At 37.0% G+C, this 27,686-nt stretch overlaps 3 protein-coding genes across 14 annotated transcripts in view; 2 read left to right on the top strand and 1 right to left on the bottom strand.

The window, feature by feature from the left end:
* The window catches only part of CASK (calcium/calmodulin dependent serine protein kinase), a 188,276-nt gene that overhangs the window by 74,362 nt on the left and 86,228 nt on the right, over positions 1–27,686 (bottom strand). For 10 of the 11 annotated variants that reach the window (XM_085048768.1, XM_085048777.1, XM_085048794.1 and 7 more), the window contains exons 4-6: positions 26,304–26,381; positions 24,971–25,043; positions 7,077–7,179 (exon numbers count right to left, since the gene is read on the bottom strand). In XM_085048768.1, coding sequence (XP_084904894.1) covers positions 7,077–7,179; positions 24,971–25,043; positions 26,304–26,381 — 254 coding nt within the window. Of the gene's footprint in view, positions 1–2,057; positions 2,179–7,076; positions 7,180–24,970; positions 25,044–26,303; positions 26,382–27,686 lie in introns of those variants that run through there. The other variant, XM_085048855.1, reaches the window with a different exon arrangement.
* On the top strand, positions 222–13,711 carry GPR34 (G protein-coupled receptor 34). 2 transcript variants are annotated; one of them, XM_085048876.1, is made up of 4 exons: positions 222–650; positions 7,328–7,471; positions 8,795–8,897; positions 10,687–13,711. In XM_085048876.1, exons 2-4 carry the CDS (start codon positions 7,427–7,429, stop codon positions 11,853–11,855), a joined length of 1,317 nt encoding a protein of 438 aa, XP_084905002.1. In that variant the 5' UTR covers positions 222–650; positions 7,328–7,426; the 3' UTR covers positions 11,856–13,711. The 2 variants fall into 2 exon arrangements, with proteins under 2 accessions (XP_084905002.1, XP_084904994.1); XM_085048868.1 differs by lacking the exon at positions 222–650 and having other exon boundaries at positions 7,349–8,897.
* GPR82 (G protein-coupled receptor 82) lies at positions 16,828–20,082 on the top strand. The gene is made up of 2 exons (XM_085048889.1): positions 16,828–17,723; positions 18,853–20,082. The coding sequence occupies exon 2, from the start codon at positions 18,882–18,884 to the stop codon at positions 19,920–19,922; it is 1,041 nt and encodes a 346-aa protein (XP_084905015.1). The 5' UTR covers positions 16,828–17,723; positions 18,853–18,881; the 3' UTR covers positions 19,923–20,082.

The following is a 27,686-nucleotide window of genomic DNA, read 5'->3' as shown; positions in this document are numbered from 1 at the left end:
AGAAAGGGAAAAACACTGCCTAGCAAGTGAGGAGTTTGGGAACTGTTGTTTCCCAACCCCCAGAACCACTCAGGGTTGGGGGATAGAGAAGTCAGGAGTGAGTGAGTGAAGTTAAGCCTGGGAAGGTGAGGAGAGGAAGTGGTATTTTATTTTTTGTCTTTGTTTTCCACTACCCAAATCTATTTGATACTTCAAGGTTCCTATTTTGCTTCATCTGGTGACCTCACATCAGAATGTGAGGTTGTACGTTCACTTAGTGCTCAAGTGCTCTCACAAACAGAAAAGTTATGCACGAAACTCAGTCCCTCTCCAATCATCACACATCTTCTTTCTGCTCCCTTGGAAGTTAGAAGGTGTTTCTTCTCTCACAGGCAAAAGAACTCAACCTTTGTTGGCTTGGTTCAAACCCAGGACACCATTAAAATCCACTCTGATGAACCATTTGAAGTGGAGCAGAATAATAGAAATAATTCAGTAACAGGAAACACACTACATGGCTGATTAAGTTCCCACCAGGCTGCTGCCATAAACCAGATGAAAAGTGGATGTTACTTAAAAGCAAACTGAAAAATCAGTGCTACTGCTCACTTTTAAATTTCAATTGAGAACTCCATAAATACAAAACAAATGAGAAAGAAGACTAGACTAAGGTAAGTTAACTATCTGTTCTTTCTTGCCTTTCTAGACTTACATTATATTATGGCATTCTTAAACGGCAGTTAAGAAATCCTGCCATTTACCACTGCTACATTACCATGAGTGGAAACAGTTACAGATGGATTTGGTTTTGTAATCTTGCTAGTGCTGATTACAAGATCCTGATACTTTAGACGAGAGGGATGTGCTGGATACTTGTAGTGGTGGGAATCACTATTTCATGTCCATGAAAAAGCAAACCCAGAAGAAGCAGAAACTTAATTGGTTGCGACTGAACTGTCTAGCCAAACAGCATTAAAAATGCATATATGTATGTACATATGTATTGGAATCTTACAAAGGCTGAAGTAATCTCTGGGCCAGCTGTCATCCTTGTGACCACTCCACTGGCTTCATCAAAGGAGCAAATGATGATTTTGAAGTTATTCTAAAAACTAAGCTGAACAAGGACTACTGAGCTCCGCCTTTGAACTGCACTTAGCTCAGCAAAATGAAGGAAGTGCACACATGAACTTACACAGATGGGGAGTTTTCCTTACAAGAACTGTAAGGAATATCAGCAACAGCACAAATACGACCTATAGACAGCAAAGTTGTCTAAAATCATGGATATTCACTGCTCTTTAGACCAAATCCCACTTTTGCTGATCTGGTAGAAAATTTGCCTTCGAACCATGTCCAGTATCAAATTTTAAAATTCTTCTCAATAGTTCAGTTTTAAAATACTTTAGAAGCTTTTCAATTTTCTTTGGTGTTTGGGAGGAACTGCGTCTTTTTGGAGGCAGTGTGAGAAAGAAAGGCAAGCAAAGGCCCTTTTCTCTGTAACAGGTAACTTCTGTCTTCCACAGGATTTTTATTCTTCAGGATATAAGCACAGTCATGGATATATTCGAATGACTGTCCACAAAAAAATAACACTTTAATTAAATATACATTGCATGCATGCACACAACACAGAGGATTTTTAGTTGTATATATATCTGAGAGGAAGTCATATGGAAGACTGGAATCCATTTTCTGTCTATGTCCTTTATAGGTTCTTTGTTCTAGAGTGGCATTAACTGAAAATCATCACTATATGCAGACTCAACAGTGGCATGGAAACAATGTGATAGCTGTCTCTATCCATTTCACTGTAAATAAATGCCTACATCCAAGTGTTTGCTGAGTTAGGAAGCACTCAATGCCTGGATAGGTACATCCAGGTTACATTCATAAGGATACCTTATTTCTAGAGGTAAACTTTCTTATCAGTCAGTTTTGAGGCATGTTGGCTGCCCTGTAAATTTATGAAGTTGCTAATTTTGCTGATTTTTCCTGTAGATAAACAGAGAGCTTCAGTCTTCAGGTGCTGTCAATCTGATATGATTTAGAAGCACTAAAGATAAATTTTGACTTACCTTTGATAATTTAGTTTCTATGACTCTTTCCATATTATTCCAGACAATAGGGCTATGCTTTCCACAAGAAGAAGAGTATATACAGAGACCCAATCAGATTTTGTCATCCCTAAGGCAGGGGATTGATGACCAAGATATCAGAAGGAGAGTCTTTCAACAGCAGTAGTATCTGAACGATGTATAAGGAAACAACTGGAACAAATAATTTTTAGGAAAAAAAATGTGAGGTACTAATAAACATCACCATCTGACCTCTCACAATAGTGTAATAAGAAATATGCTCACAAATTAAGGTGTTTCTAAAAGAGTGGGATGTCCAGAATAATGTGGAAGGAATCAAAGAATCACACACAACAGATCAGATAGGCCAGTACGTTACTACTCTTAATTCCTTTCCACATTACTCCAGACAATAGAGATGTTTAAAGCAGGTGTACAGAGAAGGTGAATAGATTAAAAAAAAATAGAAAAAAAAGGGGGGAAAAAAGGGCAATTCAGCTTCAGCACAGAAGACTGTCTGAAGAAAATGTGTTTAAAAGATGCATCAGCAGACAACTGGACAGCTGGATATGAATGTCCAGAAAACAAACAAAGCAAAGCTCACATGCTAACGAGACAAATTATGCTTAATTCAATGGCCTTTTCTGCCATAAAACTATGAGGGAGGAAGTGAACCAAAATTTCTCAACACATTAGCCTCCTGTAAGCACTCTCCTATCAGCCCAGATGTGAAGTGGGATTTCTGTAAGACAGTAAATCACAGCTGTATCTTTTCAATAAAACAAAGTCTCTTAAGGCAAAGCTGTGAAGGGACTCACATTCTTTTATTTTTTAGGAAAAAATGAAGTGAAAACACTACCCTTTAAGAGAAAGAAGAATACCAATGTAGGACCTCAGTTTACAAAATTTTACTTCTTGGAAAACAAATGCAAGCTTCCAAATACCATTTAGACACTGATGAGGAAAACAAAGAAAGTCTACGCTGTATAAAACGCCTCCAACATTAAAAACAAAAAAACCCCTTTCTAACCTGGGGTTTCTAAAAATAGTAAGATCCAGTTTGGTGAAGCTCTGAACAGGCTGCCCAGAGAGGTGGTAGATGCCCCATCCCTGGAAACATTCAAGGTCAGGTTGCTTTGGGCAACCTCATCCCGTGGAAGGTGTCCTTGCCCGTGGCAGAGGGACTGGAGGACCTTTAAAGGTCCCCTTCAACCCAAGCCATTCTGTGATTCTATGATCATTTTGACACTGATGAGAACAAAACAAAAATATGGAACTTAAAAGATTCTGCTTCCTTCCTGCCCCTCCATTCCACAGTCTTATTTAGAGGGAAATTTATGGCAATGCCTTCCTTTGCTGTTTTTGTAGTAAGTTTAGAAAACAGCTCACAAGGAACCAGGAGCACTTAGTATTTATGTGCTGAACTTCTACTACAAACACAAGACGTTTTCCAGTAAGATGGTAATTGACATTAGGATACTACTGGATTTTGAGGCAGCCTAGGGGAGCTAACTAATAATACATGAGAATCAATACTGGACTGGATTAGCATTATGACACCTGTGATGTTTTGCTGCTGAAGGTAAAATGTGAAAGGCAGTTAACTATCCACAGAACCTAATACCCCTTAGGTCTACACAGTTATCTTTTTTTGCACTAGTTGAAACCAGAAGACATTAAGTAGATTAAGTGGAGGAAACAGTACTTGTGAACTCCATGGTTTTTGCTCCTTCAGATTTTTATACCATATACTAGCTAAAAATCCCACGAGTTAGCATATAAGGTATTTGCTATCAGATAAATCAGTCACATTTAAGAAAATATTGTGGCAATTCATACTATGTTCTGCAAGAAAAATTTTTCAAGGAAGAAGACAGAGATCATAATGTGAGACTGTTCTGTTAAATCACTGACTTCCCAGAGGTTCCACTACTCCAGCTGCATCATAACAGTGAACACAGACTCTTTCCTGTGTGCTGTTCCACAAAGGAATTCACTTCTAAATTATGATGATCTGTAACTCCTGTTTAGACTGCTACAATTCCTTATAAAAGTACCTATTATTTCAATGCTTCAAGTGAAGCCCTTAGCACAATTTTCCACTTTTGATCATAGGAACTGAACCAAGACCTTCAGAGACAGTTCATGACACCTATTTGTAACTCAGATGACAACACAAGCTTCTTATCCACTTATTGCAGCTTGTGGGCAAATGGAGTGGAACCAGGAGTATTTCCTTAAATTTTCCCTTCTGGCCTTATGAAAAAATGAGTTACAGCTATTTTTTTTTTGGCACTTTATTTTACTTAAATAAATAATAATTAATTATTAAATTTTCTTAAAAATAATTTCAACTGAGTTGTTAGCTGATAAAACAAAGTCCCTGCTAAAATCTCTTCCATACATATTTTCATCAATGACATCTAGTATGATGTCACAGCTTGTTGCCATGAGCTCTCTTACATTCTGTTAAACAGGCTTGAAAGAACTGCTTGAAAGAACCTGTAGTTACAATCCTTCTAAAGAACACAAGTTTGTCTTTGGACTTGCATCAAAAGATTTGGCTTCATCTACCTTTAATATCCAGGGTTTAGTTTAACTTCACTACAAAAATCCTTCCCCAAAAGTTTATGTATGCTCTGATAAAGATGCCTTAGTCAAGTAAAAAAAATTTTGCAGTCCCAAACAAAGCAAAAGCTATAAGCCTGAAGGCCGGCTTCAAACACATGGAGGGAGAAAATTCCCTTTAGTTTGTTCTCCTGGGGCTACACAGAATCTGGGCTTGCCAGGGACACGTGTGTCAATGTTCAAAGGGAGGAAAAACAGCACAAACTAAGTACAGGGGGTTTTAGGTCAGTAAAATAATCTTAATGCCGTGATAGCTTTTATTTAATAGAGAGTTTATTTTTTGATGTGTTAATCACCAAATACAAGCACTGCCATGCTAAAAGGGAAATAATTGACTATGTCAAGAGGAATCAGTGTTTTTCACTAAAATCAAGGAAAGCAATGTGAAAGTGAACAGGTTGGTTACCACCCTGCTCAAACTTCTCATTTTGGAGAGTTTCTACTTCATTTACAAGACAACTGAAAAATAAGAAATCCCTGTAAATTATTGTTTCTATTATGACAAAACTTATCCATAGGGCATATGGATAATACCCTTAAACAAATGTGTAGATAAACACTAGAGTATAAGAAATTTATAACCCAGTTCAAACAGCCAGTATTGATAATTTTCATAGAACACATATGGGGGATATTGTAAAATGGAATAAATAAAATCTTGCCAGTTCTGTGTAGGGAACTGTCTAGTAATTTGTCTTCAGGTAGGATTCTGGCAGGGAAAAGAATTGCCAGGTAACAGATGTAGCTTGTGGTATTAAGACTGGAATGGAATATGAGAAGAAAGAGAGGAGTCTATTAAGGAGAAAACTTGAAAGAAGCAGAACTTAGACTTTCCCCAGTACATAAATGAAGTGGCATTACTCTGGGTATTCCTGAAAGTGACTGGAATTTGGAGCTGAAAGCAAGAAGTGCTAATGAAAAGGCTGCAAACTGGAAATGCCAGCTGAGAAAAAGGGAAAAAAAAAGTGTATGAAGGCAGACCAATATGGCAGGAGTTGAGGTGGAAGAAGCAAAAGACACTGATAGAAATATTACATAGATAGAAAGCTTATGTAAGTGCTGCAAACAGAACCCCAGCACTGATTGCTGCTTGGAGGTTGAGCACAGGAACAGTGAGTGGCATCACAGCACTGGGAACAGTAACAGGAAAGGAAGGCCATGGCAAACTCGGAGAAAAATGCAGTAATTTTTTTTCAAAGCTGATGTTTCTTGCTAGACACCTAGTAATCTGAAAGTACACTGCATCTGACTACCTCCAGAAGAGCTGCTGAAAGAGAAGAAATGGGTAAGGCTGCTCAGCGAGAACATAAAGAAGAAAAATGAGATAATTATAAACAAAAGTGTAGAAACTACCACTAAAAAAGCAGTGGCTGAGGTACAGATAATTTGGGTAACACAAGAAAAGTAAAGAAAGGAGTGACCTTTCAATTAAAGCTTAACTGAATGGGTATTTTCTTGGAAAAGATGTCTCTAGGTAATAAGATACTTGGATATTTCCTGGGTATCAGCAATATCTGGAAGGGAATGGAAACTGTTGGTATGTTTATATTGGATTTGCTTTTTATTTTAAAAAAACCCATATAAAAGCCAAATTGATACAGAACTTCAAGTGATTAGATTAGGATATATGAGGTTTTGAATAAGCATGGTACTGAAGGGAGTTACTCATTTTGAAGAAAAAAAAATTAAAACTAACAAAATGTTTTGTTGTGCTCTCCTACTCTGGCAATGAAAGCACCAGAAAATTGATTGGGTCTTCATCTGTGCAGGCTGATTAAAGCATAACCCTATTGTCTGGAACAATATGGAAGGCAGCTAGAAGAAATAAAATCCACAGAAAACAAAACACAGTCAAAAAATATACATACGTATCAAGATACTGATGTCTTATGCAATAATTACAATGAAATATTAAAACACAGAAAAGAATCACATGTGAAAACTAGTAAGATTTTGCTATTAAGCAGCACAGCATTTTGACAGGAATTGCCTATCAAACAGGGGAGCACTGACGATGCTGCTCTAAGTCCTTACTCAAGTGCTTCAATCATGACAGCATTTTTATTTTCTTTGCTCTACCAAGCATGGAAGAATTAAACCAAAGATTGTATTAAAGTGGAAAATTCTTTCTCTTTTTTTCAGATTTATTTTGATCAAACCAGCATGAGCTGCTGTTGAGTAACATTTACAGGGATTTAATACTCAATATATGGATGCAAAGTGTTACATTCCACTACCAATTCAGCTTGGCTGCGTGCAGTTATTGTGTTAACAAAGTCTTTAAAAGGTTATTTTTGAGGTCTTGTTTTGCAGGCCAGGCTGTGTCAGAAGAACAGAACTCTGCAGTACAACATGCACAATATTGAGTAACTAGGAAGGAAAATTTCTTACCTCCAGCAACTAGCCCAGATTCTCCTAACTGAATTGCTACCCCAAAGCCACCGAGCTTTACTGGGGCTGAATTCTCTTTTGAGGCAAGCAGTACACAGTGTGGCTGAAAAGACAAAAATCCAGATAAATCATTATATTGTTTGAGAAATACAATTGGTATTTTAGAACTTATTTTCATAAATGTGTGAACAGAAGCTAGATCTCTTTAAAAAAAAAACCAAACCCTAATTTCACTTGGTTTTTTTTTCCAGCATGGACTCCTCTCTACATTGGCTTCCCTCCTATTGCCCCAGGCATAGCAAAATCCTTTCAGAACTTACCAGAACTAGCAAGGAACAGAAAGTGAAATCATGATAAAAGGGAGAGAAAAACACATGCCTATAGTTTCTTACCTGGTATTACTTTTTCTTTTTGTCCTTCACCCTATTAACCCTTACACTGTTTCAATTCTCCAGCTGAAATATCCTGCCTATGGTACATTTTGTGGGGTCTTATCCTTTCCATAGAGAACATAAAACAGTTTTGAGCCTTAATCACAGAATTCATTCATCACTTCTCAACTGCAGGAAAGAAAAGGAACATCCCTGGGATATTCTAGTGAAGGATATTGTTTAGGTTTCTAAACTGGATTCCAGCAATAGCCATCTACACCTTTCATGTTCCACAAACAAGAGTAAGGTGTAATGCATAAAAATGAAATAATGTTATACAGCAATTTGGAGAGATACTGACTGCTATAGGAGGAAGCAACATACAGGCAAAATCTATCAGAACACAGTTTAGTATTAAATACACACAGCTAAATTATTGCATTTAATACAGAATTTCCTGCATTTGCTTGAAGCCCCTCTTTCCAATATGGTATTATTTTAAATGAAGAACTTCAAATTTTTATACTACTTCCTGAGAATACATCACTGCCTAAATTACAAAACTAAAAACTCAGAAAAGTGCACAGGAGCTACCAGAAGTTCAATCTGACTACCCGTAAAGTCATCATCTCTAACCACCCATGTCTTCTTAAAAAAGTTTCAATTATATGAGAATGAAGACCTTCAAGACAACGTTCTTGAGAGCTTCATTACATTTAGGCCTTCTTATATCAGGTCTTCTAGAATCCACTCTTAATTTTCCAATTTATGAATATAATTTTCAATTCCTTATTCCCTACCTGAAAGAGTATTACCAGGTGGTATTATTGCTGCATATTGTATTTCACTTCTGCCCTAGTTAAATGGTTAAGCTGCATATTTAGGGCACTTTCACATCCTCTTGTCACGTTAATTTTGAGTGAAAAAAATACAAAATTTCTAATCCCAGGCAAGGAAGAAGGTAGACGGGAGAACTATACCACAATTGACAAAATGTATCATTCCACTGTGGTGTTGATTTATCTTTACCCTACACTTGAAAATACTTCAAGTATTTTCATGAAGTATTAAAGAGATTACAGACTGTACCAACATTATTATCACCCAAAAAGCCACTGGCACTGCTCACCAGAAACAAAGTCTCTGAGAAAAAAAATTCTAATCTCCAATTCAGAGCAAAACTGGGAAAAATTTGTTATAGACCCTCTCCCAGCCATGCCCAAATCAACTGGGTATTGCCAGCTAAAAATGCCTTTTAAAAAAAACACAGCAAACCAGTTGCAAAACCAGTTAAAACTTCCCCTTGCTGCCAATGGTCTGTGTCAGCTGAGGCTCAGACTTTCACAGAGAAGCTGCTGCTGTAGCTTTCTAATAAGAGGACCTGCATGTTTCTCCTCCCCACCTTCAGCAGCGGTTTGGAGAACCAGCACAAGCTCTGAACACATACATGGTAAGCAGCTTTTTTTATACTTAAGCTGTAGTAAAATAAATCTATATTAACGTTTCTCTTAACTGCAAAGGTATTGCTGACCTCCAAACCCTTTTTTTAAAGTATAACTTGGTTTAAGCATGTCCGCTTGCTTAGAGGTGACACAACAGTGCAGTTATGTTTCCAATGTATCTGCAGTGTAACCCAAGTTTCTCTCTCATTGATCTAAACTTGTCACTGCTTATGCAAGTCACTATGTCAAACATTTTTATAGGAAAGCAACTTCAACATGAAGTGGTAGCAGTAGATTAGTTTCAAGATGTAATTGAAAGCATCGCAGTTTAAAATCAACCTCTTGAAATGACTTCTTGCCCAGATAGTATCATGTGGCAAATATGAGAACAGCTGGTTTTGAAACTGCTAGCACACCCTACAAGTTTAATGCAATTGCAAAATCAGACAACATAGCATGTTAAAATATTTCATACTGTCCCTTCAATAGTTCAGATTTTGTATATACATGAGGTCTTAAGAATTTTACCTAAAGGATTGCCATTTTCACTGTTGCAGCTGTATTACAGAATTAAATATAAATATGCATTTTTTAAGACCTAGCACGCAAATTGCGTGGCTTAGACATAGACCTAGCATAAAAGCTATTTTAAAGTAACTCATACAACAGTGTTTTGTTGTTTTTTGTTTTCTTTAACAGTTGCCAGAGTTACAGAAAAAGCGTGCCAAAACCACTTCTCAAACTGTTGTGAGATTAGGGGAAAAAAAACCCTTTCCTCTGTAAAACAAAAATATTCCACAAAAACTTATTTATGGCGTCTGTTGGTGCTATGACAAACAAGTTGAAGACTAAGTTTTGTCATTTCTTATGAGTATTGTAATAAGCATCTCTCTAAACCGCTTAGGGTGACTCTCCTCCACACCACACGATTTCTGGTTTTCCTTCCCTGGTCAAAGCTGACTTTTATCTTTCACATTGTACCTTCTTGGTCAGAAATAAGCTTAACGAAATAAGAAACTCCCCAAGGAAAGCAAACAAAACAATGAAAACAAGGAAAGGTTTGAAAACAATCTGCCTTACTGCATTAATGTGATGTCCAGCTAACAGTAGTTTATTTGTGCAATACTGATTTGTGAATAGTCACAAAGAGGAAAAAACTCTTAAATTTATATGAAGATACAGACAAGCTACTGCAATAATACTGTCTCACTGGGGTACGTCTAACACATTACTTAGCCATATAAGTATTAATTGACAAATGCTTTTCTAATTGAAAATCAGTGAGTTGCATGCGAGAGATCCTGGTTACTTACTTAAAATTAACAGATGAGTTTGGACTGGTTTTAAAATATTTCTATGTACTTTGTATCAGCAGTGAGAATACTTAGCTATGCTTACCTGTCCCTGCACCTTAGTTAAAATTTTTTTCTGTGTTAGAAAGGCTAATACTAACATGTGAACTTAAAAAAATTATTTGTGCTTAGAGATAAAAAACCCTTAAATTTCTTAAGTTTGCAGGAAAATCTAATAGCTGACTTTTAAACCAACAAAATACAGTAATAAAGCTGTAACTACAGAAAAAGTTATCTGTGAGAGTACTCTATACTATCTGTTCTTTCTTGCCTTTCTAGACTTACATAATATTATGTAGCTATTCAGCTACACCAATACTTTGGTGCATTTACTCCTTTTAGCTATTGCCTTTTATGTTTATATCACATTAGACTATGGGCAATAAAGCAAACAGATACATGAATGGAGATTTAATTCTTAAAACTTCTCCTTGTTTCTTTGCAGAACAGCTAAAAACCCTATTTGCTAAAAAGCAAATGATGACTGCATCTTCAGCTGATTCACTGGCCACTATTCCACACAAGGAAGAATTGTGGAGTAACCAAACCAACCTGACCATAAATGCCTCAGAAATTCACAATACCAACTGTCTCAGAGATGAGAACTCACTGTCACTTGCCTTAATAGTTTTCTACTCCATTATTTTTGTTGTTGGATTGGTTGGAAATATTATAGCCCTTTTTGCTTTCCTGTGCATTCATCAGAAAAGGAATTCTATCCAGGTTTACTTGCTCAACGTAGCTGTTGCAGACCTTCTACTGATCTTCTGTCTTCCCTTCCGGATACTCTATCACATCACCAACAAATGGATTTTTGGGCAAATTTTATGCAAGATTGTGGGAACTCTGTTTTACATGAACATGTATATTAGCATAGTACTGTTGGGACTAATTAGTCTAGACCGTTATATAAAGATAAACAAGTCTGTGAAGCGTCCAAAGATGTTAACTACTACCCGGAGTGTGCAGATTTGTTGCACGGTGTGGGCAATTGCGCTGACAGGATTTATAGTAGTAGTTGCACCATCTTTCTTTAAGACTGAGGGCAGCGACTCTGCCTTGTGCTTTCATTACCGAAGTAAACAGAATGCAAAGACAGAAGCGATTTTAAATTATATCACTGTACTGATTTTTTGGATAGTTTTTTTCCTTTTGATACTTTCATACATTAAAATTGCCAAGAACCTTCTGAAAATTTCGAGGAGAAGGGCAAATTTTCCCAATGCAGGAAAATACACCAAGACAGCAAGAAATTCCTTCATCGTTCTCATAATTTTCACCATCTGTTTTGTGCCTTATCACATATTCCGGTTTGTCTACATCACATCACAGTTACAAAACCCCTCCTGTTACTGGCAGGGGATCATTCACACGTGCAATGAAGTGATGCTCATCTTTTCATCATTTAACAGCTGCCTAGACCCAGTGATGTATTTCCTAATGTCCATAAGTGTCCGTAAGACTGTATTCCAGCTGATTTGCAGAAAACTTCACGGAGAGTCAAGCCTAAACCTGGAGAGCACTTCAGACATAAAACTTGGCCAATATGCACAAGAAAGATTGTCCACCACCACTCCCCACTCCAGCTACTCAAGGAAGAAGTCTATGATTTGAATGTTTAAATGAATTTCTGTCACTCCAGGACACCAATTTCAGATCACAAAATTCTCTACTCTACAGCTACTAATCTTGCCTTTCTTCCTGTTGAGAAAAATGAGAAGTCTTACTTCTGTTTGTGAAAATGAGAAGTTACTTTTCAGAAGCATTTCTCTCCTGTTTATCCAAGAAAACAAACTAGGAAGTTCTCAGACATCTTGACTGAACTAAACTAAACTAGAACACTAACTCTTTAGGGAGATTTCCATGAAGGGGTTTGAACCTGTAAAAGTAATCTTGTATATACACATTAATATTAGTAACTTATGTAAATAATAGATTAATTTTGCAAAAAGTAAGTTCTGTCCTATCTGGAAGATCTATATAAACCATTACAGGTTTTATGTATTTTATGTTTTTTTCTGTTTTAATACATTTCAAAGAGATTGGTACTTTAAAAACATTTATAAATGTATTTTTTAAGAAAATATTTGAGAATTTATCAACATATGTGGCATAAAAATGAGGTAAAGAATACAACAGTTATAAATTCAATTATAATTACAGAAGACATATTTAGTTTTATTAAACAGCAGAATCAAAATATTCAATCCTCCTAAGTCCCTTACTCTATTTCCAACATTTTAATGAGTGTCAAGATCAAAAAACGAAGGAAAAGCAAGTAATGCTTTCAGCAAATTAGAAATTAATGAAGGAGAGATGACATGTGGCTATTTCCTAAGATTTTGTTCATTATGACAATTTTGATGACTGCAGCTACACAATGGAGTTCAGTAAGGAACATAAAATCACAGAACTGAGCAAAATGAACAGCCAGGCTCAGCCACTGGTCTACTTACAATTTCCAAATCCACACATTCCAGATGCACACTTCCCCTGTGGCATAAGCCCTCCCTTTCCACGTGATTAAAATAATCTTGGTAATTGCTGATGCCATGTGAATAGCAATGTAACAGCACTGTTTCATAGACACAGCTATACTCTCAGATTTAAACTGAACAGCCTTATGCATTTAGGCATTTCAACAAATTTCAAACTGTAACATTTCTCAAAAAACAGAGCTGAAGGTGGGGGTTGTCTGGCACAAAGATGACTAAAGCAACACAGCCATGACCAACTTAAATGTCTGGCATAACAGACCAGAAAGGTGAAAGAAAGAGACCAGACATCAAGCTCTGTAAAATAAGGATTTATTATCTTGACAAATACAAACAATACTGCTCAAGTTAGCAGGTGTAAAGAAGTTGGTTTTAATATGACTACCAGTAACTTCTCTAATGGATCACGTGACATTTAATGCCAAGTCTGTGACAAAATGTGTGGATTTTTACTAATTCCAAACAATACTGTGGTTTTACAGAAGATACTCATAATACTCTGACTGAACAAAGTAAACATAAGACTTCACCTCTGCTAGATAGAAACTTGGTTTAATTTTGATGTGATTTTACATCATTCAGATTTGATGAAACTGGATATAAACATGTGAAACAAAGTACAATGACTAGCCAAGCTATTTTGTTTCCATTTTTAAATAAAAAATTATGGGGTTTCTTGATCTTCAAAAGAAAGATTCCCACAAACATGTAATTTCAGAAATATACAATGATAACTGCAATTTTTCTTAAACATTTCAGCATACAATGGAGGTGTTTGTATGATAATTTCTGACTGAGTCTCACAGTAATTGCATTTCATGATCTTTTACCTATCATTTTGTCATCCTATCACATTAATGCTTCTCTTGGTTGTGTATTTGTACAGTACAATTCTATTATGCAATACTGTAGTTCCACATAGTTACATCAACTCTGGTACATCTAGTAGAGTTTATAAACCATAATTTCACAAGATATGTTATCTCACCATTCTTTCTTTGTCTATGCTTATTCTGTGAGCAGCTGGTCGATGACATTTATCAGCAGGTAAGGGTGAGGGTGTGGGCTGGGGAACTCAGAACAGGACAGGCATGAACAACAGTGGGTTAAATAAAATACAAATTCTAAAATTCTTTCAAATGAAGTGTTAAAATCAGAATTTTCATTTATAAGGTTTGTAATTCACGGACACAGCAGGATTGCAAAAATAGATCTTGTCTGAAAATCAAGTAATAGTAGAGGGTTGTGATACTGAAAATCCAGACTGCATTAAATAAATCAACTCCAGCTCAGGAATGAAAATCTGAAAGGGAACAGGTCTATAAGAAAGTCTCTAAGAGCAAGAATGGCACAGAAGAGGGGAACAGGAATGACGACATGATCTTGACAGGCAACAGCAGTCAGAACAAAGAAACAACCAGAAAATGCAATCAGCAAATACTTTTGGATTTCTACAACTGTATGAATCAGTGCTTCAAGATGTTGAAGGCCAGATGTATCAACTGGCTCAGAAAGGGATCTGAAACTAGACAGCACTGTCATGTAGGAAGCATTTACTACTGACCAGGAAACAAAAGCTGGTATTTTTACTCTTTTAAAAAAAATTTGATCCTTACACATTTTATTCTGCAATCAGTTTTCTCAAACTTGAGAGTAAAATGCCAGGCCTTACAAAAAATATTACTGAAGAGCTACCAGTCTGGAACATCTTGGGAGATCTGCTAAAAGTTACATTGTGATGTGTCAAATGACCATGTAATCAGTCACTTAAATAGCGTGTCTTACTTCTCAGTACTTCCTACTTACTGGAGTCTTCAGGTGAATTTTAACATGAAGGCAATTCTATTTATTTTGCATTCTGTATTTAAAGGATAACTCAACGTACATCCCCATATAACTGCACAAACCTCATTTTTCTCTTTACTCAAATCTGTAACACATCCTTGAATTTCAACTGGTGTACCAAAATGTACCAGCCTTGTGCTGGTTTTGGCTGGGACAGAGATAGGCTTGACTGAGGTAAGAGTTCTTCACAGTATGAGCTGCAGTTTGAGCTTGTGGTCGAAACAGTGTTGATAACACACGGATGCTTTAGCCACAGCTAAGCAGCACTTGCACAACCTGCAGGGCTTCTCTCAGAACACCCCACCAGTGAGAGGCTGGGGATGCACAAGGACATGGGAGGGGACACAGCAGGGACAGCTGACCCCACGGATACCCCAGAGCACATGGTGCCATGCTCAGCAATAGAAGCCAAAGTGGAAGTTTGGCCGTGCTGCCATTTCTCAGCAACTCGCCAGGCACTGGTCAGCTGAGGCTGCTTTCTATCACTTGGTTTTTTTATTTTGCTTCTCTCTCTTGATTTTTCTTTTTTTTTCCCCTTTAAGCTTATTAAACTCTTTATCAGAAACCATGAATATCCACTTTTACCCTACCAATTCTCCCTCCCAGCCCACTGTAGAGGAAGTAAGTAAACGTGTGGGATTTAGGTGCTTTCTGGGACTAAACAACAACCACCTTCTTTGACACCCAACGGGGGCTCAAGATATTGGCAGATTTGATCAGAGGGTGTCAGAGCAGGAGGGAGCACCAGAAGGGGAGTTCTGCTCTGCGGCAAAGCAGCCACAAAAACAAGAGAGGGAAGAGATAGAAATCCACTTGTTTCTCATTTTTACCCTTCTGATTCTCCTCTCCATCCCACTGAGGGGGACTGAGTGAGAGGCTGTGAGGGTTCACCTGCCTACCAGGGTTAAACCGCAACATCAACTTTCATTTTCACTATGAAATTAACTGTAATTATGCTTTTAACCTGCAAATTGGTGTTTCTCATGAGGGCAGACAAATATCAATTATTTGATAACACAACATGAAAACATTTAATTAAATTACTTCCCTTACAACACTGGCAATGAAACCATAAAAGAAGAATGCAACTTACATCACCGATAAAGAAGTGAGAATCACATTATTCCCAGAACTGGGAAGTTCACTTATGGAAGTTAAAGTTTAATGCTCTGACAGCACATAGAGGGCTGTGAGAGACAGTGTCAAAGCCCTGCCGAAGGAGAGGAATTTCACCACTGGGAATTTCCTGGGTTTTGTGTTTTTAGGGCCAGAAAACAAGTTGTCTGCATATAGTGACAAAACACAACATATGCTGCCTATTGGCAACATAAAATCTAGTAGATGTATAAATTAAGAGTGATCACAGTTTGAGAATTAAAAACTGTAAATAATTGAGGTGAATGATGCACATAATTATGAAGAACTTAAGAATGAATGACATAAAAAAATGCACTTATTCTACCCGAGTATCTTCAAATACATTTTAGATAAAATACATCATTTGTAAGTTGGGTGAATGGAAATAATCCACTAAAAGAATAAGGGAGGTGCTTGCTACAGCTTAGAACTGACTGTATTTCTGGGACAGGTGAGATTTTTTAAAAGCTTGTAATATCTCATTACTTTGCTACTGCTCCCAGTAATCCATTCCAAAATAAAGTCTGATAGACTGTAATTCACTACAACAATCTATTATCATAAATAATTCAGAAAAAAATGTAGCATTATCTCTTCTTACAGCATGAGTTATTGTCATTAAATAATAAATACTACAGGCCACTGTCAATAATCAACCAAATAATAATAATTTTAAAAAACCCTGCTAACTGGAATCGTTCACACCACTCTCAACAATTTTTCAGGATATGCATTCTTGTATCTAAACCTCAGTGGAACACCACAGTAACAAGGACTTCTCACACTACTTAAGAAACTATTAAACATGTAATAAACACAAGACTCTCTGTTAGAACAATTTTTATTATAACTATACATTCAAAAGTGGAAAACAAGGTAAAATTAAATCTAACAAGAACAAGAATTAAAGTACATGCAAACTAATTACAGCTTTACAACCTAATTACTAATACTCCACAGCAAGCAAAATGTAATTGTAAATGAGTTCAGCTGTGAATCCAGAATAGGAAACCAGCTTACATGTCCATTATTTTAGTAAAAAATGAATAATAATGAGACTGAACAATAATATTTATAACAGATCATGGCAAAACTAGCAAAACAAGAACCTTACCAAAATTGCAGAAGTTTTTATATCGTCTCTCTTCTGTTCTCAGAAAGGAACTTATTTATAGCTTTTGAAAAGCCTTATTTGACAACCACAAATGTATCAGAAAGGAGAAAACTCAAAATCTCAACTTCTGCAGAGCTAAACAGAGTTTGATCTGTGATCATACCTATGCTGTGGAGGAAGGAAATTGTCCTGTGTATACTTCTGGATGACTTGTGTAAAACACTGCATTTCTGGGACAGTGAATCCATTTTCCCTGATTGAACCCTAGGACGTACCAGCTGTAAATTGCTTCCACACAATCCATCACCTGACCAAGCATAAGAGATGTGCCCATTTGGTCACTCATGTGAGGACAGACATGGACACAGCATTATTGCACTGTGGGCTTTGGGAATAGACAGCTTTGTGATAGCTCTTGGAGCTGAAGAACTGTCAAACGCCTTTGAAAAGACAATTTTCATGCATAAAATAGCAGCACGAAGGAAAGTGGGCAGTCCTAAAGAGAACCCCTCCACCCTCCAAAAGAGGAAAGCACTATATAAAGGACTGCAAGGTATTTCTCTGCCACACCTAAAGGACTGTGACAATTGCACTTCCATGCTATCTCACTCTTTCTTTGTTTTTTACATAAAGAAGCTGATCCTGACCTTTTCCAAGTCTTTTTTGTACAGATGATATCATCTTGTCTGAACTCTAAATGCCTAGCTGCCTTCTGACACTGTAAAAGGAAAAGTGTACACTCTGAAAACCTACATGTGTCAGAGAGAAATTGTTCTTAACTGTACTCTTCAGATGCCAGTGCCATCGTTTTCACTGCAGCAGTGGAGATAAAACAGACACCAGACAGAGATATTTCCTCTCAGCAAAGGAAGGTGCCTGCAGCTTGTATAGGTAAGCTTAAAACTACTACTTTGTTGTACTTGCAGAATTTGCTCAGTGACACACAAATTTTCATTAGACCTCTAAAATGAGTAAATTCAACGATTACATTGTGAATTTAACTCATCATAATAAAAGAATTTAATATATTTGGTTCAACAATAATACAGAACTTAGTGTACACTAAAATGCAAGAGCGATAAAAGTTAGTTTAATTTGCAAGTTTGTCAAACACTATCTACAGCAGTTTTTATACTTGGTGTCTGGGCTTTTTATCATTGCTACACAGAATTCTCTTTAGCATCTGAGTTCATTTGCTTACAGCTGTTTAAAAAAAATTATTATCAGTCTTTAAGTTTGAAATCTGCTGGTTTTTGCCATATGATTTTCTATGAAACAGAAGCTAACTAGGATACACTCCACTAAAACATCTATGTATTCATACAATAGTAAAAGCTCTGCACTACAGGTTTGCAAGCTGAAATGACAGTTTTTATACACAGTCATTGCACAGTTTCCATTTCTTATTTTCAGTTTGGAAACTGAGAAAAATGAAATTGAAAAATGAACTTGGAAAAAATAAATGTACTACAGTTTTCAACAACCACTCTATATGTTAAAAAATATAGACTGAGATTGGAGCTCTGATAAAGTAACACCAGATATAGACATGAGTACAAAATAAATATATATAGCCAGATTCCTGCAGCATACACAGACTAATTTATACTTACATGGAGGTACAGATACTCTTCTGCATTTCTGCAGTTAAAGTAGTTCTTTGAACTTAATTTGTTTATTTAATTTTAAATGGTCTGGAAGTGGTTTCCAAATTAGATTACAGATGTTCCAGAAGACTGACAAATAAACCAAGATCACAGAAGTTATTGCTAGACCCTAGCTTGAACCTTCACCTTCCTAATTTATTTTATTAGATTCTATGTACACAAAAGCTTTGGGGTTTAACTTTTCTTCATAAAACCTCAGTGGAAGAGAATGCCCAAACTGTAACCTCATGCAAACTTAAGATAACAGCAGTGTTAGGAACACTGAAATTAGACGAGAAAAACAGCTGAGATAAGAGCAAAGAAGAGTTGTTAGATGCACATTACAGAAAAATAATTTTTTAATTGTGTTTCAGCTCTGACCAGTCAAGAAATCCTGGCATAAATGAACAATTCAGTATGTCTTCAACCATCACCAGCTACCACTGTAGTTCTCCCCATCATCTACTCCTGCCTACTTCCAGCAGGAATCTTTGGCAACACCCTTGCCGCCTGGATATTTTCCCGGAAAGCGCCCACCCAAAGGACACAATACATTTACCTGGCCAACCTCATGACTGCAAATCTGCTGGTTTGCAGCACCATGCCCTTCCTGGCTGCCTATTTTGCGGCTGGGCACCGCTGGCCCTACGAGTCGGTGGCGTGCAGGATCGCCCATCACGTGGGGACGCTGGTGCTGCATGTCAGCATGTATGTGACCATCGTCATCCTGTGCTCCATCGCCCTCAGCCAGTATGCCACGCTCAGGAACAGCTGCACACAATACTCCAAAGAGCTCCCTGGGAACTTCTACACGCGCCTGCTTCAGAGATTCCGGTGGCCAAAGTTCGCTAAATGTCTGTGTTTGGTTATATGGCTGATTGTGCTGTGCATAACCATCACAGCCATCGCATACAACAGCCAGGAGATGGCTGAGGGAGAGTTCCCCATGTGCTACAACATCAGGGTAGAAGGTGGGGATCGTCCTGCAATCATTGCTGGTTATCTTGCAACTGCATGCTTTTTTCTGTCCTTCATGACAGTTTTGTGGTCGTACTATTGTCTTACCAGACATCTGAGCAAAATACAGAAAAATACCTGCATTGGAAAAAGACATCCAATTTACAGAACGGTGAAAAGAAACATTCTTGTCATCCAGATGATATTAACTGTCTGCTTTCTTCCATATCATATTTTTAAGCCAATTTTCTATGTACTGCTTACATATAATGACTGCCGAAGGTTAAACTATTTAGTGGAAATTAAAAATTTCCTTACTTGTCTTGCTGCTGCTAAAAGTAGTTTAGATCCAGTTATAACCCTTCTGTTAGACAAAAACTTTAAGAAAAGTCTTTGTGGCCTGTTCACAAAACCCACACCAGAACATCAAAACCAAAATGACGACATTTTCACTGAAACGAGAAGGAACATGGAAAGATTTTCATAGACTATAAATAACAATAAACTCTTTTTAACTACCTGTAGGCAGGCCTTGATATGAAATGGTAAATATTTAAATAAAATGGTAACACATTGTATTTTCTTTTCAAATCGTCTTGCTTGCGACATCAGCAGTAGCCATAATAAATCCAATGTATACACCCAAATGAATCCAAGCAGTTTGTACAGTGAACAGTGTAATACCCCTTCATCCATGTAGTGCAAAAGATATTTTACATTTGACCTGTGGACAGTGCCTTTTACCTAAAAAATCAAGGAAGAAGCCAAAAAACTAGGCAGAAGTTGAGGACCCAGTTCTCTCTTTTTATCAATAGGAGTTTTGGATACAGATTTCCTTTACAAAAATGTTGAACAAAGCACTGACATTCTCCTTGGGATGGCTGAACCACAACTGTGCTACACGACCGACAGGCAAGTAATTACAGCAAGACAGAACTGAGCAGGTAAAGTTTTCCAGATAGCAATGTACTGCTGAAAGGATTGGTTTTAGACCAACAGCTGCAATCTGGGTGGGCAGAGCTGTTCACTACCAAAGTGCTCTTATTATTTGCACAGACACAAACCCAAAACCCACTTCTGTCCTTCCTGAAATACATTTTATAGGGAATGTAGGTGCAGTTGTTAGCACAACACCTGCCTGTGGTTGTTTCTCTTAACACAGAGTTTTTGATGGCAGCATAGGCTGAAGTCATTCTTTCCACACTTCTCTAGTCACAACCTCTTCTTCCCCAGTGCTTATCAAAAAGGCAAGAAAATAAATGAAACTTTGAGAACTACTAATCAAATATAACTTTGCGATAGACTCTTAGAAAGATCTCATTTAAACATTTCTACATAGAACCAAAAAATTATATATGCCTTACTTTTTTCCTATGCAATTTCTCCAAGATGATGTCCTTTCAATTTTTTAACTGCATCAATAGTGGAAAAGCTTTTGTGCAGTACAGGCAATTTGAGAAACTACAAATCGAGTCCTGCATTGGTCTAGCATTTGATAGACGAGTTCATGGAGGAAAAACCCCCCAAAACCTAAAGGCATGAGGGAGAGGTAGAAAAACATTACAGCAAAACACAGCCCATGTGGTAAACTTCTGGCATTGCTTAGACATCCTGGTGCCAAATCAGAAGTTAGCAGGTAACATGTGAATTGCTGAATAAAAAAATTAAATAATTAATTTCTACTGCAGTGAACACAAAATCCTAAGACAAACACGCACAGCACCTGCAGTTTAGAGACCACAAGCGTCTGTCGAATTTTTGGTAAAGTCATTCAAATGTGCTGCGTGGGAAGCCAGCTCATTGACCACAAGACATGAGATTTTGACTGTCTGGGCAAATGACAGAAATACATAAATTTACTGAGCAGAAACAATGTAAATGTTCAGCTCCAGGTAGGCCAAGCAGTGTAAATACACTTCTCAGCAAAACTGCTGCTGAACATACTGACAGGTCACTAGGAAAAGGGCTGGACAAAACAAGCCCAGGGACCTTGAGACAGGAAGCAGAGGCACAGGAGTGAATATAAACAGAGAGAAAAGAGCATTGGCTGAAGAAACACTGACAAAAAAAAATACTGGAAGTTTTATTCTTGGAGCCTCTTAACTTCTACATTGAATGAGGAAGTGTTCCTCAGAAAAAAATGTGGCCAGGTAGGACACTTCAATTCCACCTCTGTTAGCTGTTTTGCAGCCTTAACAACCTTTTAACAATTTAATATATAACAAAATCCTCACGAAGAAGTTGCTACTGGATCTCAAGGATCTAGTAAGTTCTACAAAATACAGAAAAGCAACAGTTATTACTGAATGACCCAAGAAAGCATAAAAGAAGTTTTGTGCCAAAATGTAAAGAGAAGGAAAGTAACACGCAACAGTTTTCTTGTTTTTGGTATTCAAAGATTGAAAAGGGAAGATGGTCTTAAAGAACAGCTTCTATTCTGGTTATTTTTTATATAGTTAAATATACAGTTACATAAACACATACAAACACATATAAATTAGTTTTACTCATTTTTTATATATGCCCAAAGGCAGAAGTGTAAGGGTGTTGAACTCTACCAGCAAAATCTGAAGTGCTGAGCTACACGCAATTTAGGCAACAAAAGACAGAAGTGGTAACTGAATGCAGTCTCAGAATTCATATCAGTGGTTAAGTCCTGTATAGCACAAAAATCAACACGCAAACCTATCCACACATCAAGTCTCAGGTCACCTAGACCAACTCAGATGTGTATATGACACACAGTGCAGTGAATAACTACTCCCTGGAAAAACGGGTTTGGACTCCCAGTCACAGAAATACTGAATTGAAACTTAATGACAGAGAAGGCAGAATCTGTGTATTTTTGCTTTATCAGGTTTATCTATTTAGATGATCACATCTACAAAGATGATCACATCAACAAAGAATTCAAATCTACCAAGACAAACCCATAATGAAAATTTTGGATGTCCACATTTCGCTGACAAGCTCACCCTGACTCCAGCTGCACACTAATCAATTTACTAATCAGTAATACATACAGGTACTCAAACTACATGGAAATCATAGAACAAAGTTGGAGTATTTGGAATGAATTAAGAGTAAAATCCCAGCAACTTAAGCTCTTCATGTGATTAAATTACTCTTACATCAGTTATATTAAAAGGTGTGTTTTTATAACAAGACTTTTGCAGCTATGGAAAATTCTACATAAATATCACAATAGAGGCTAACAAAAGATTGCATAACCTTTTGATGTTTTACTGATAAAAACCATTCTGTTAAAGTTATTGCAAAAATAACCAAGTGACAAATGGTACTCAAACTGCAGCAAGAGTTTTACATGAAAAGACCAGAATCTCATTTCAGACCCACATCACTCCCCTTTCCCTTCTGTTGTTCTCTTACATAAAGATTTCTCTGTGCACAAACTGCTCTGTAATAACATTTTGTATTGGAAAAACTCCCTTTTCAATGCTGCTACTTTCAATGGCCACCTTCTGGGTATTCCTGACACAGCAGGGTAACGAAAGGATAAAAAGAATGGCTGAGTCCTGTATCAGTAGGTTGGCAGAACAGGAACAAATGTCGTGCTAAGGGAAAAAGTTCTTGACATTCACATTTCTGATGCACAGCTCTCTTGAGTTTTCTACCTTTGTGCATTTTCTTGTACAAGTCAGGTGAAGTTTCTGGCACCAGACTACAGCAAACTTTAATTTTATCTACTCTAAAGCATCTAACCCTTCCTAATAAGCCAGGAACTAAGGGAGCACAAAAGCAGCCAAAAGACTCCTAAGCCTCACATGGGCTATAAGGTGCAAATTTTCCTGCACAGCAAACCACCAAGCATTTTACGGCCCAAAATAACATTCACAGAAAGTCTAAAAGGCAGGAAAATGTAGCATGACTGTATCAACCTTACAGATTTTATCAAAGCACTTTCACTTTCACCCATTCAGGTAATTTGGAAAATGGTCATTTGGTCTACTTCCTTTCAAAACAATGTCTACAGTGACATCTAGAGCCTGGATATTGCAATTAGTTTAATGTGTTCTACACCCAAACCCTATAGCTCTGCGTTGCTTTTGCCAAAGCAAAGCACTGTTGGTTTACACTGCTTTAGACTGATCCCTTACACATTTTTATTCTAACCCACAGAATTTGAACAGGTTTATTTCTAAGAATGGTATTTTAAAAAACCCAGTGATTCTGAGGTTCTAAGAGACAGGATAAGCATTAAAATAATTTCCCATTTTACCCTCTGTGAAATGGGCCTCCCTCAAAGTCCCTTGAAGCTGAAACGTGGGCTTTTTCAAGAATATGGTCCAAGAAAAACGAGCAGAGCTTTCATGAAGACACAGCAACACAAAGATGATGTTAATTCTGAAATTCATGTGGTACCAAAACCAAACAATTTAAAGAACCTAGAATTTTCAAGAAACATCGAGATGAGACATTCTACCAGCAGTTAAGAGTCCATTTTTAGAATCTGTTTTAAGAAATGACTATTAAAACACCAAACTTAAAAAAACCTCCTTTTACATAGTATTTTTCTTGATTTTAAAAAGAAAGGAGTAAGACGCTGAGAAAGGTCTACAATGGCTGCATACACAAGACCAAATAACTCCTTGTAAAAATCACCAGTTCAATGTCTAAACTCTCTCCCCTCACACATCACCTGCAGGAGTTAAAAGCACAGTTTACCTTCTCTCAATCCTCTCTACTCACTAAAATCCAAGAGTCACTTCTCAAACTGCACCATCAGAGCTTGCTAGAATTTTCCTTAATTCCTATAGTGCTTGACTCACTTTGAATAAAACCAAACTCTTGGAGAAGTGAGAATAACTATTTTAGGCAATGACATTAACAAAGAATATGCATATTCAAATTGAAGAGAGTCAAGCCCACTTAGGTTAAAACTCCCAACAACTTACATTAAAGTACTTTGGGAAAAACTACTTCCATAAATATCCATAGAAACAGTACAAAATTTACCAGATCAAAACCAGTATGTACATATACTGGTCTTTAACACTCTATTTCTCCTCCCAAACTTGTTTATATTGGATAAGTTTTCATAATAATACATGTTTAAGATTGTCTCCAAGAAGTAGATAATATTACTAATATTGCATCATTTAAGCATGTGAATCTCTGTGAAATCTTAATATGAATGAGGACTGTCATTATGCTGCAAAATTGATGCCATAAGCTAGCAATTCCAGCTTAATTTATGTAATTGATTTATGTACACATTTTCCCAACAAGACAAAATGCAAGTGAATTTCACATGAATATTTGGAAACTAGAAATTAAACTCACTTTCAAAACAAGTTATAATCAAATGAATGTATAATTTGTGAACACAGGCCTCCTAAATAATCTTTATTGATGGAATTAGGGTGGGCTTTAATCTTACATCACAATAAGAGTAAACACACACTTAGCAAATAGAGATTCCTTTTCTACAGCTCCTCTCTTCTAAATTAAAGAAACTGAAATTTGTAGCTTGCATTATTGTGGAAAAGAAGAAAAGTAATTAAACCCCCTTACCTTCACATCCCTGTGAATTATATTATTATCATGACAGTAACGAAGAGCTTCCAGTATCTGTCTCATGTAATGACTGAAAAAACAAACACATTATGCATGACAAACCTGCAGGAAAAATTACTATACACATGTAACAAACTAAGCTTCAAGAGTCTAACTAGATAAAACTATTTAAAACTAATTAACAAAACCTCAAATATACAGAGTTCTGTAGAATGGAGTTGGTGTTTGTAATAGTGAATACAATCTAAAGTTTGAGAATTACTCTGGTAGAAGCTGAGAAAAATTAGAGAAGAAAAATCTTTGTTTTCCAGGTTTTTGTAAAGCTTTCAAATGTTCAATAATTCTGCTTGATATGACAAGGAAGTCAGGGAATCTCCATTTTTTTTTTTTTAACAACAGAATACAGAAAGGAGAAAAGTGAGTTTCAGTGCCTGATTTATTTGGAAAAGGACTGGACCAAGGTCTTGCCAGCTTGATGCAGACTGAAGCCTAGCCTGTGTCCAAAGGATGCCCTAACAGATCACTGACCACAGCAGAGCCAAGATATCCAACAGCATCCTGTGCCCTATCAGGTAGAGCATTACCATGGGCTAAGGGAGACAATCCTTGTCCTCCAGAGGCTCCAGATGGTTAAAGGGAGTGTTTTGTCCCTAGGAACATAACAACAAACTGGATCAAGCTGCTCAGGGAGGCTGTGGAACCTTGGAGGTATTCTAGACCCCACTGGACAAAGCCTTGAGCAACACGACTCAAATGGTGTGCTGAGCCTGCCCTGAGCAGGAGGCTGAAATACAGACCTTGATGTTTCCTCCAACCTCGTTTCTATGATGTTAAAAAATCACAGTGTTGAGAAAAGGATACAAACCCACTAGGACAGTGGGTTTCATTATCCTTCTGCAGTTTTATAGACTTTAATCTTAGTTAATGTCCTAAGTGAAAAGGTGAAGTGACCATAAATACAGTGATACATAAGAAAGAAAAAACCAAACCAACCAACTCCATCTAGCAAGACCAGTAAAACTCACACTTGTCAGGCAAGTTACTTAATGTCACCATATCAGAGATCCATAAAGGCAAAACCAGACAATTAAGTATTGGACATGAGATACAGTTTTACTCAGGAATCTCATCCAAATCTGTAATTAGTAAATGGCAAAATGCTCCAAAATTCTACTTTGATTACGATAATTATTGCAATAAACATCTAGAGTGTGGAAACAGGATTATTTATAGTATTCCAACTTTCAACTTTTAGCCAGCAGATTGTACAACAGTATATTCCATTCTTTTCTATTTAACCTGAGGGATTAATTAAAATTATAATAAATACCTGGCTACAGCCTCACTGTAGACAAATCCAGCATCTGCTCTCTTCACAATTTCAAAACACAGGTCTGCTCCATCCATACTGTAGGTAAAAAGAGGCAAAAATGCTTAAAAGGAGTAACTAAAATCAATTACATAAAAATGCTTCAAAAACCCTATTTATTTCTCTTACATAAATCTTACATAAAATACTCCAGATACATATACAGTGCATTACTCACTAAAACAGCATTTAATGGGCAATCTAACAGGAAATGGCTTGCCACAGGTTAACCATTTTATGTCCCTCAAGTCATGTAACAGGTCTTTTAAAGCATTACCAATACCAAACATTTACTTTATTGCTTAAACTGCTCAATGAACAAGGTGTGCAAGAAAAGTCAATGTCCTGTAAAGAGCTGCAATTCAACAATTAGCTCCTGATATTAGGTTATGTGTGTTCTTATAAGCATTACAAGTGCAACTCTATAATAACGACTGTAGTAATAAAAAAAATGTTACTCGATTTGAATTTTAAATGAAGACTTCAAAAAATACTCTAGAAATATAGTGGAGTCTTTCCAGTTGGCATTCTCTATGGATAATTAAGCAGCCAAGAGGAGATTTTACAGCTCACAGACACCTGAGAACACTGACAACCCACACACTGTATCACCAGCTCTGACACTTAATCCTTTCTTTGTCTTCTCCCTCATCTTTCTGATCACCTAACTTCCCACCATGAGCAGCATAACACTTTAGATGCAGATATATTCATAGACCTTCGGCTGAAATTAGGCTGCCATTTCTCTAAAATGAAAGCAGCTTGGTGCTGCCCTCCTTTTCCCTCTCCTGAAAGGGACCTAAGGCAGATTGGTATCTAGAAATGTTTATAGCCTGAGGGGGCAAGAAGAGAGTAACAAGAGTTAACAGGAACAATAAAAATCACAAAACTCATGATGAATAAGGCACTTGCAAAATACTGACTGTAAAATGTCATTTTCAGCCTTCACACCTTTTCTTTTTCTTCTCCACAAAGACTCAAGGGGGAAAAGAACCCAAAAGGCAGAATTTGCAATGTATCTGGACAGCAAACATTACTAGGGCCATTTCAGTAAGCTGTACAGAATATCAGCATCACTTCTGCTTTGTTACATATCTGCAATGCCAAACTTCTGCTTAGGGGGTAACAAGCCATGTGCAGAAGTTTTAATTCCCAAATAAATCTTAAAGGTATCGCCGATGCAAAATACACTATCATGTGGATAGAGCACTAACAACTGTAAGAGGGACTGGTGACTAAAAGAAAAGCACACTGGAGAGTACAAAAAATCCCACATTACCAAACCATGGATGCTCTTCACTGCACCAATATATTCCTCCGTAGGTTTTTTCCCAGCAGTTCTGT

This window comes from Lichenostomus cassidix, chromosome 1 (genome assembly GCF_008360975.1).
Source record: "Lichenostomus cassidix isolate B80296 chromosome 1, HeHo_3.0, whole genome shotgun sequence".
Taxonomy (NCBI): Eukaryota; Metazoa; Chordata; class Aves; order Passeriformes; family Meliphagidae; genus Lichenostomus; species Lichenostomus cassidix.
Note: the sequence above shows the minus strand (reverse complement) of the source record. Positions and strands in the feature narration are given on the sequence as shown.

What these genes read in the sequence shown, in the direction of transcription:
- GPR34 (XM_085048868.1), top strand. Translation starts at nt 8,663, where the DNA reads ATGCCCAAATCAACTGGGTATTGCCAGCTAAAAATGCCTTTTAAAAAA. An exon ending in AAGCTCTGAACACATACATG is followed by an intron (nt 8,898 to 10,686) that starts GTAAGCAGCTTT and finishes GTTTCTTTGCAG; the next exon opens with AACAGCTAAAAACCCTATTT.
- GPR82 (XM_085048889.1), top strand. Translation starts at nt 18,882, where the DNA reads ATGAACAATTCAGTATGTCTTCAACCATCACCAGCTACCACTGTAGTT.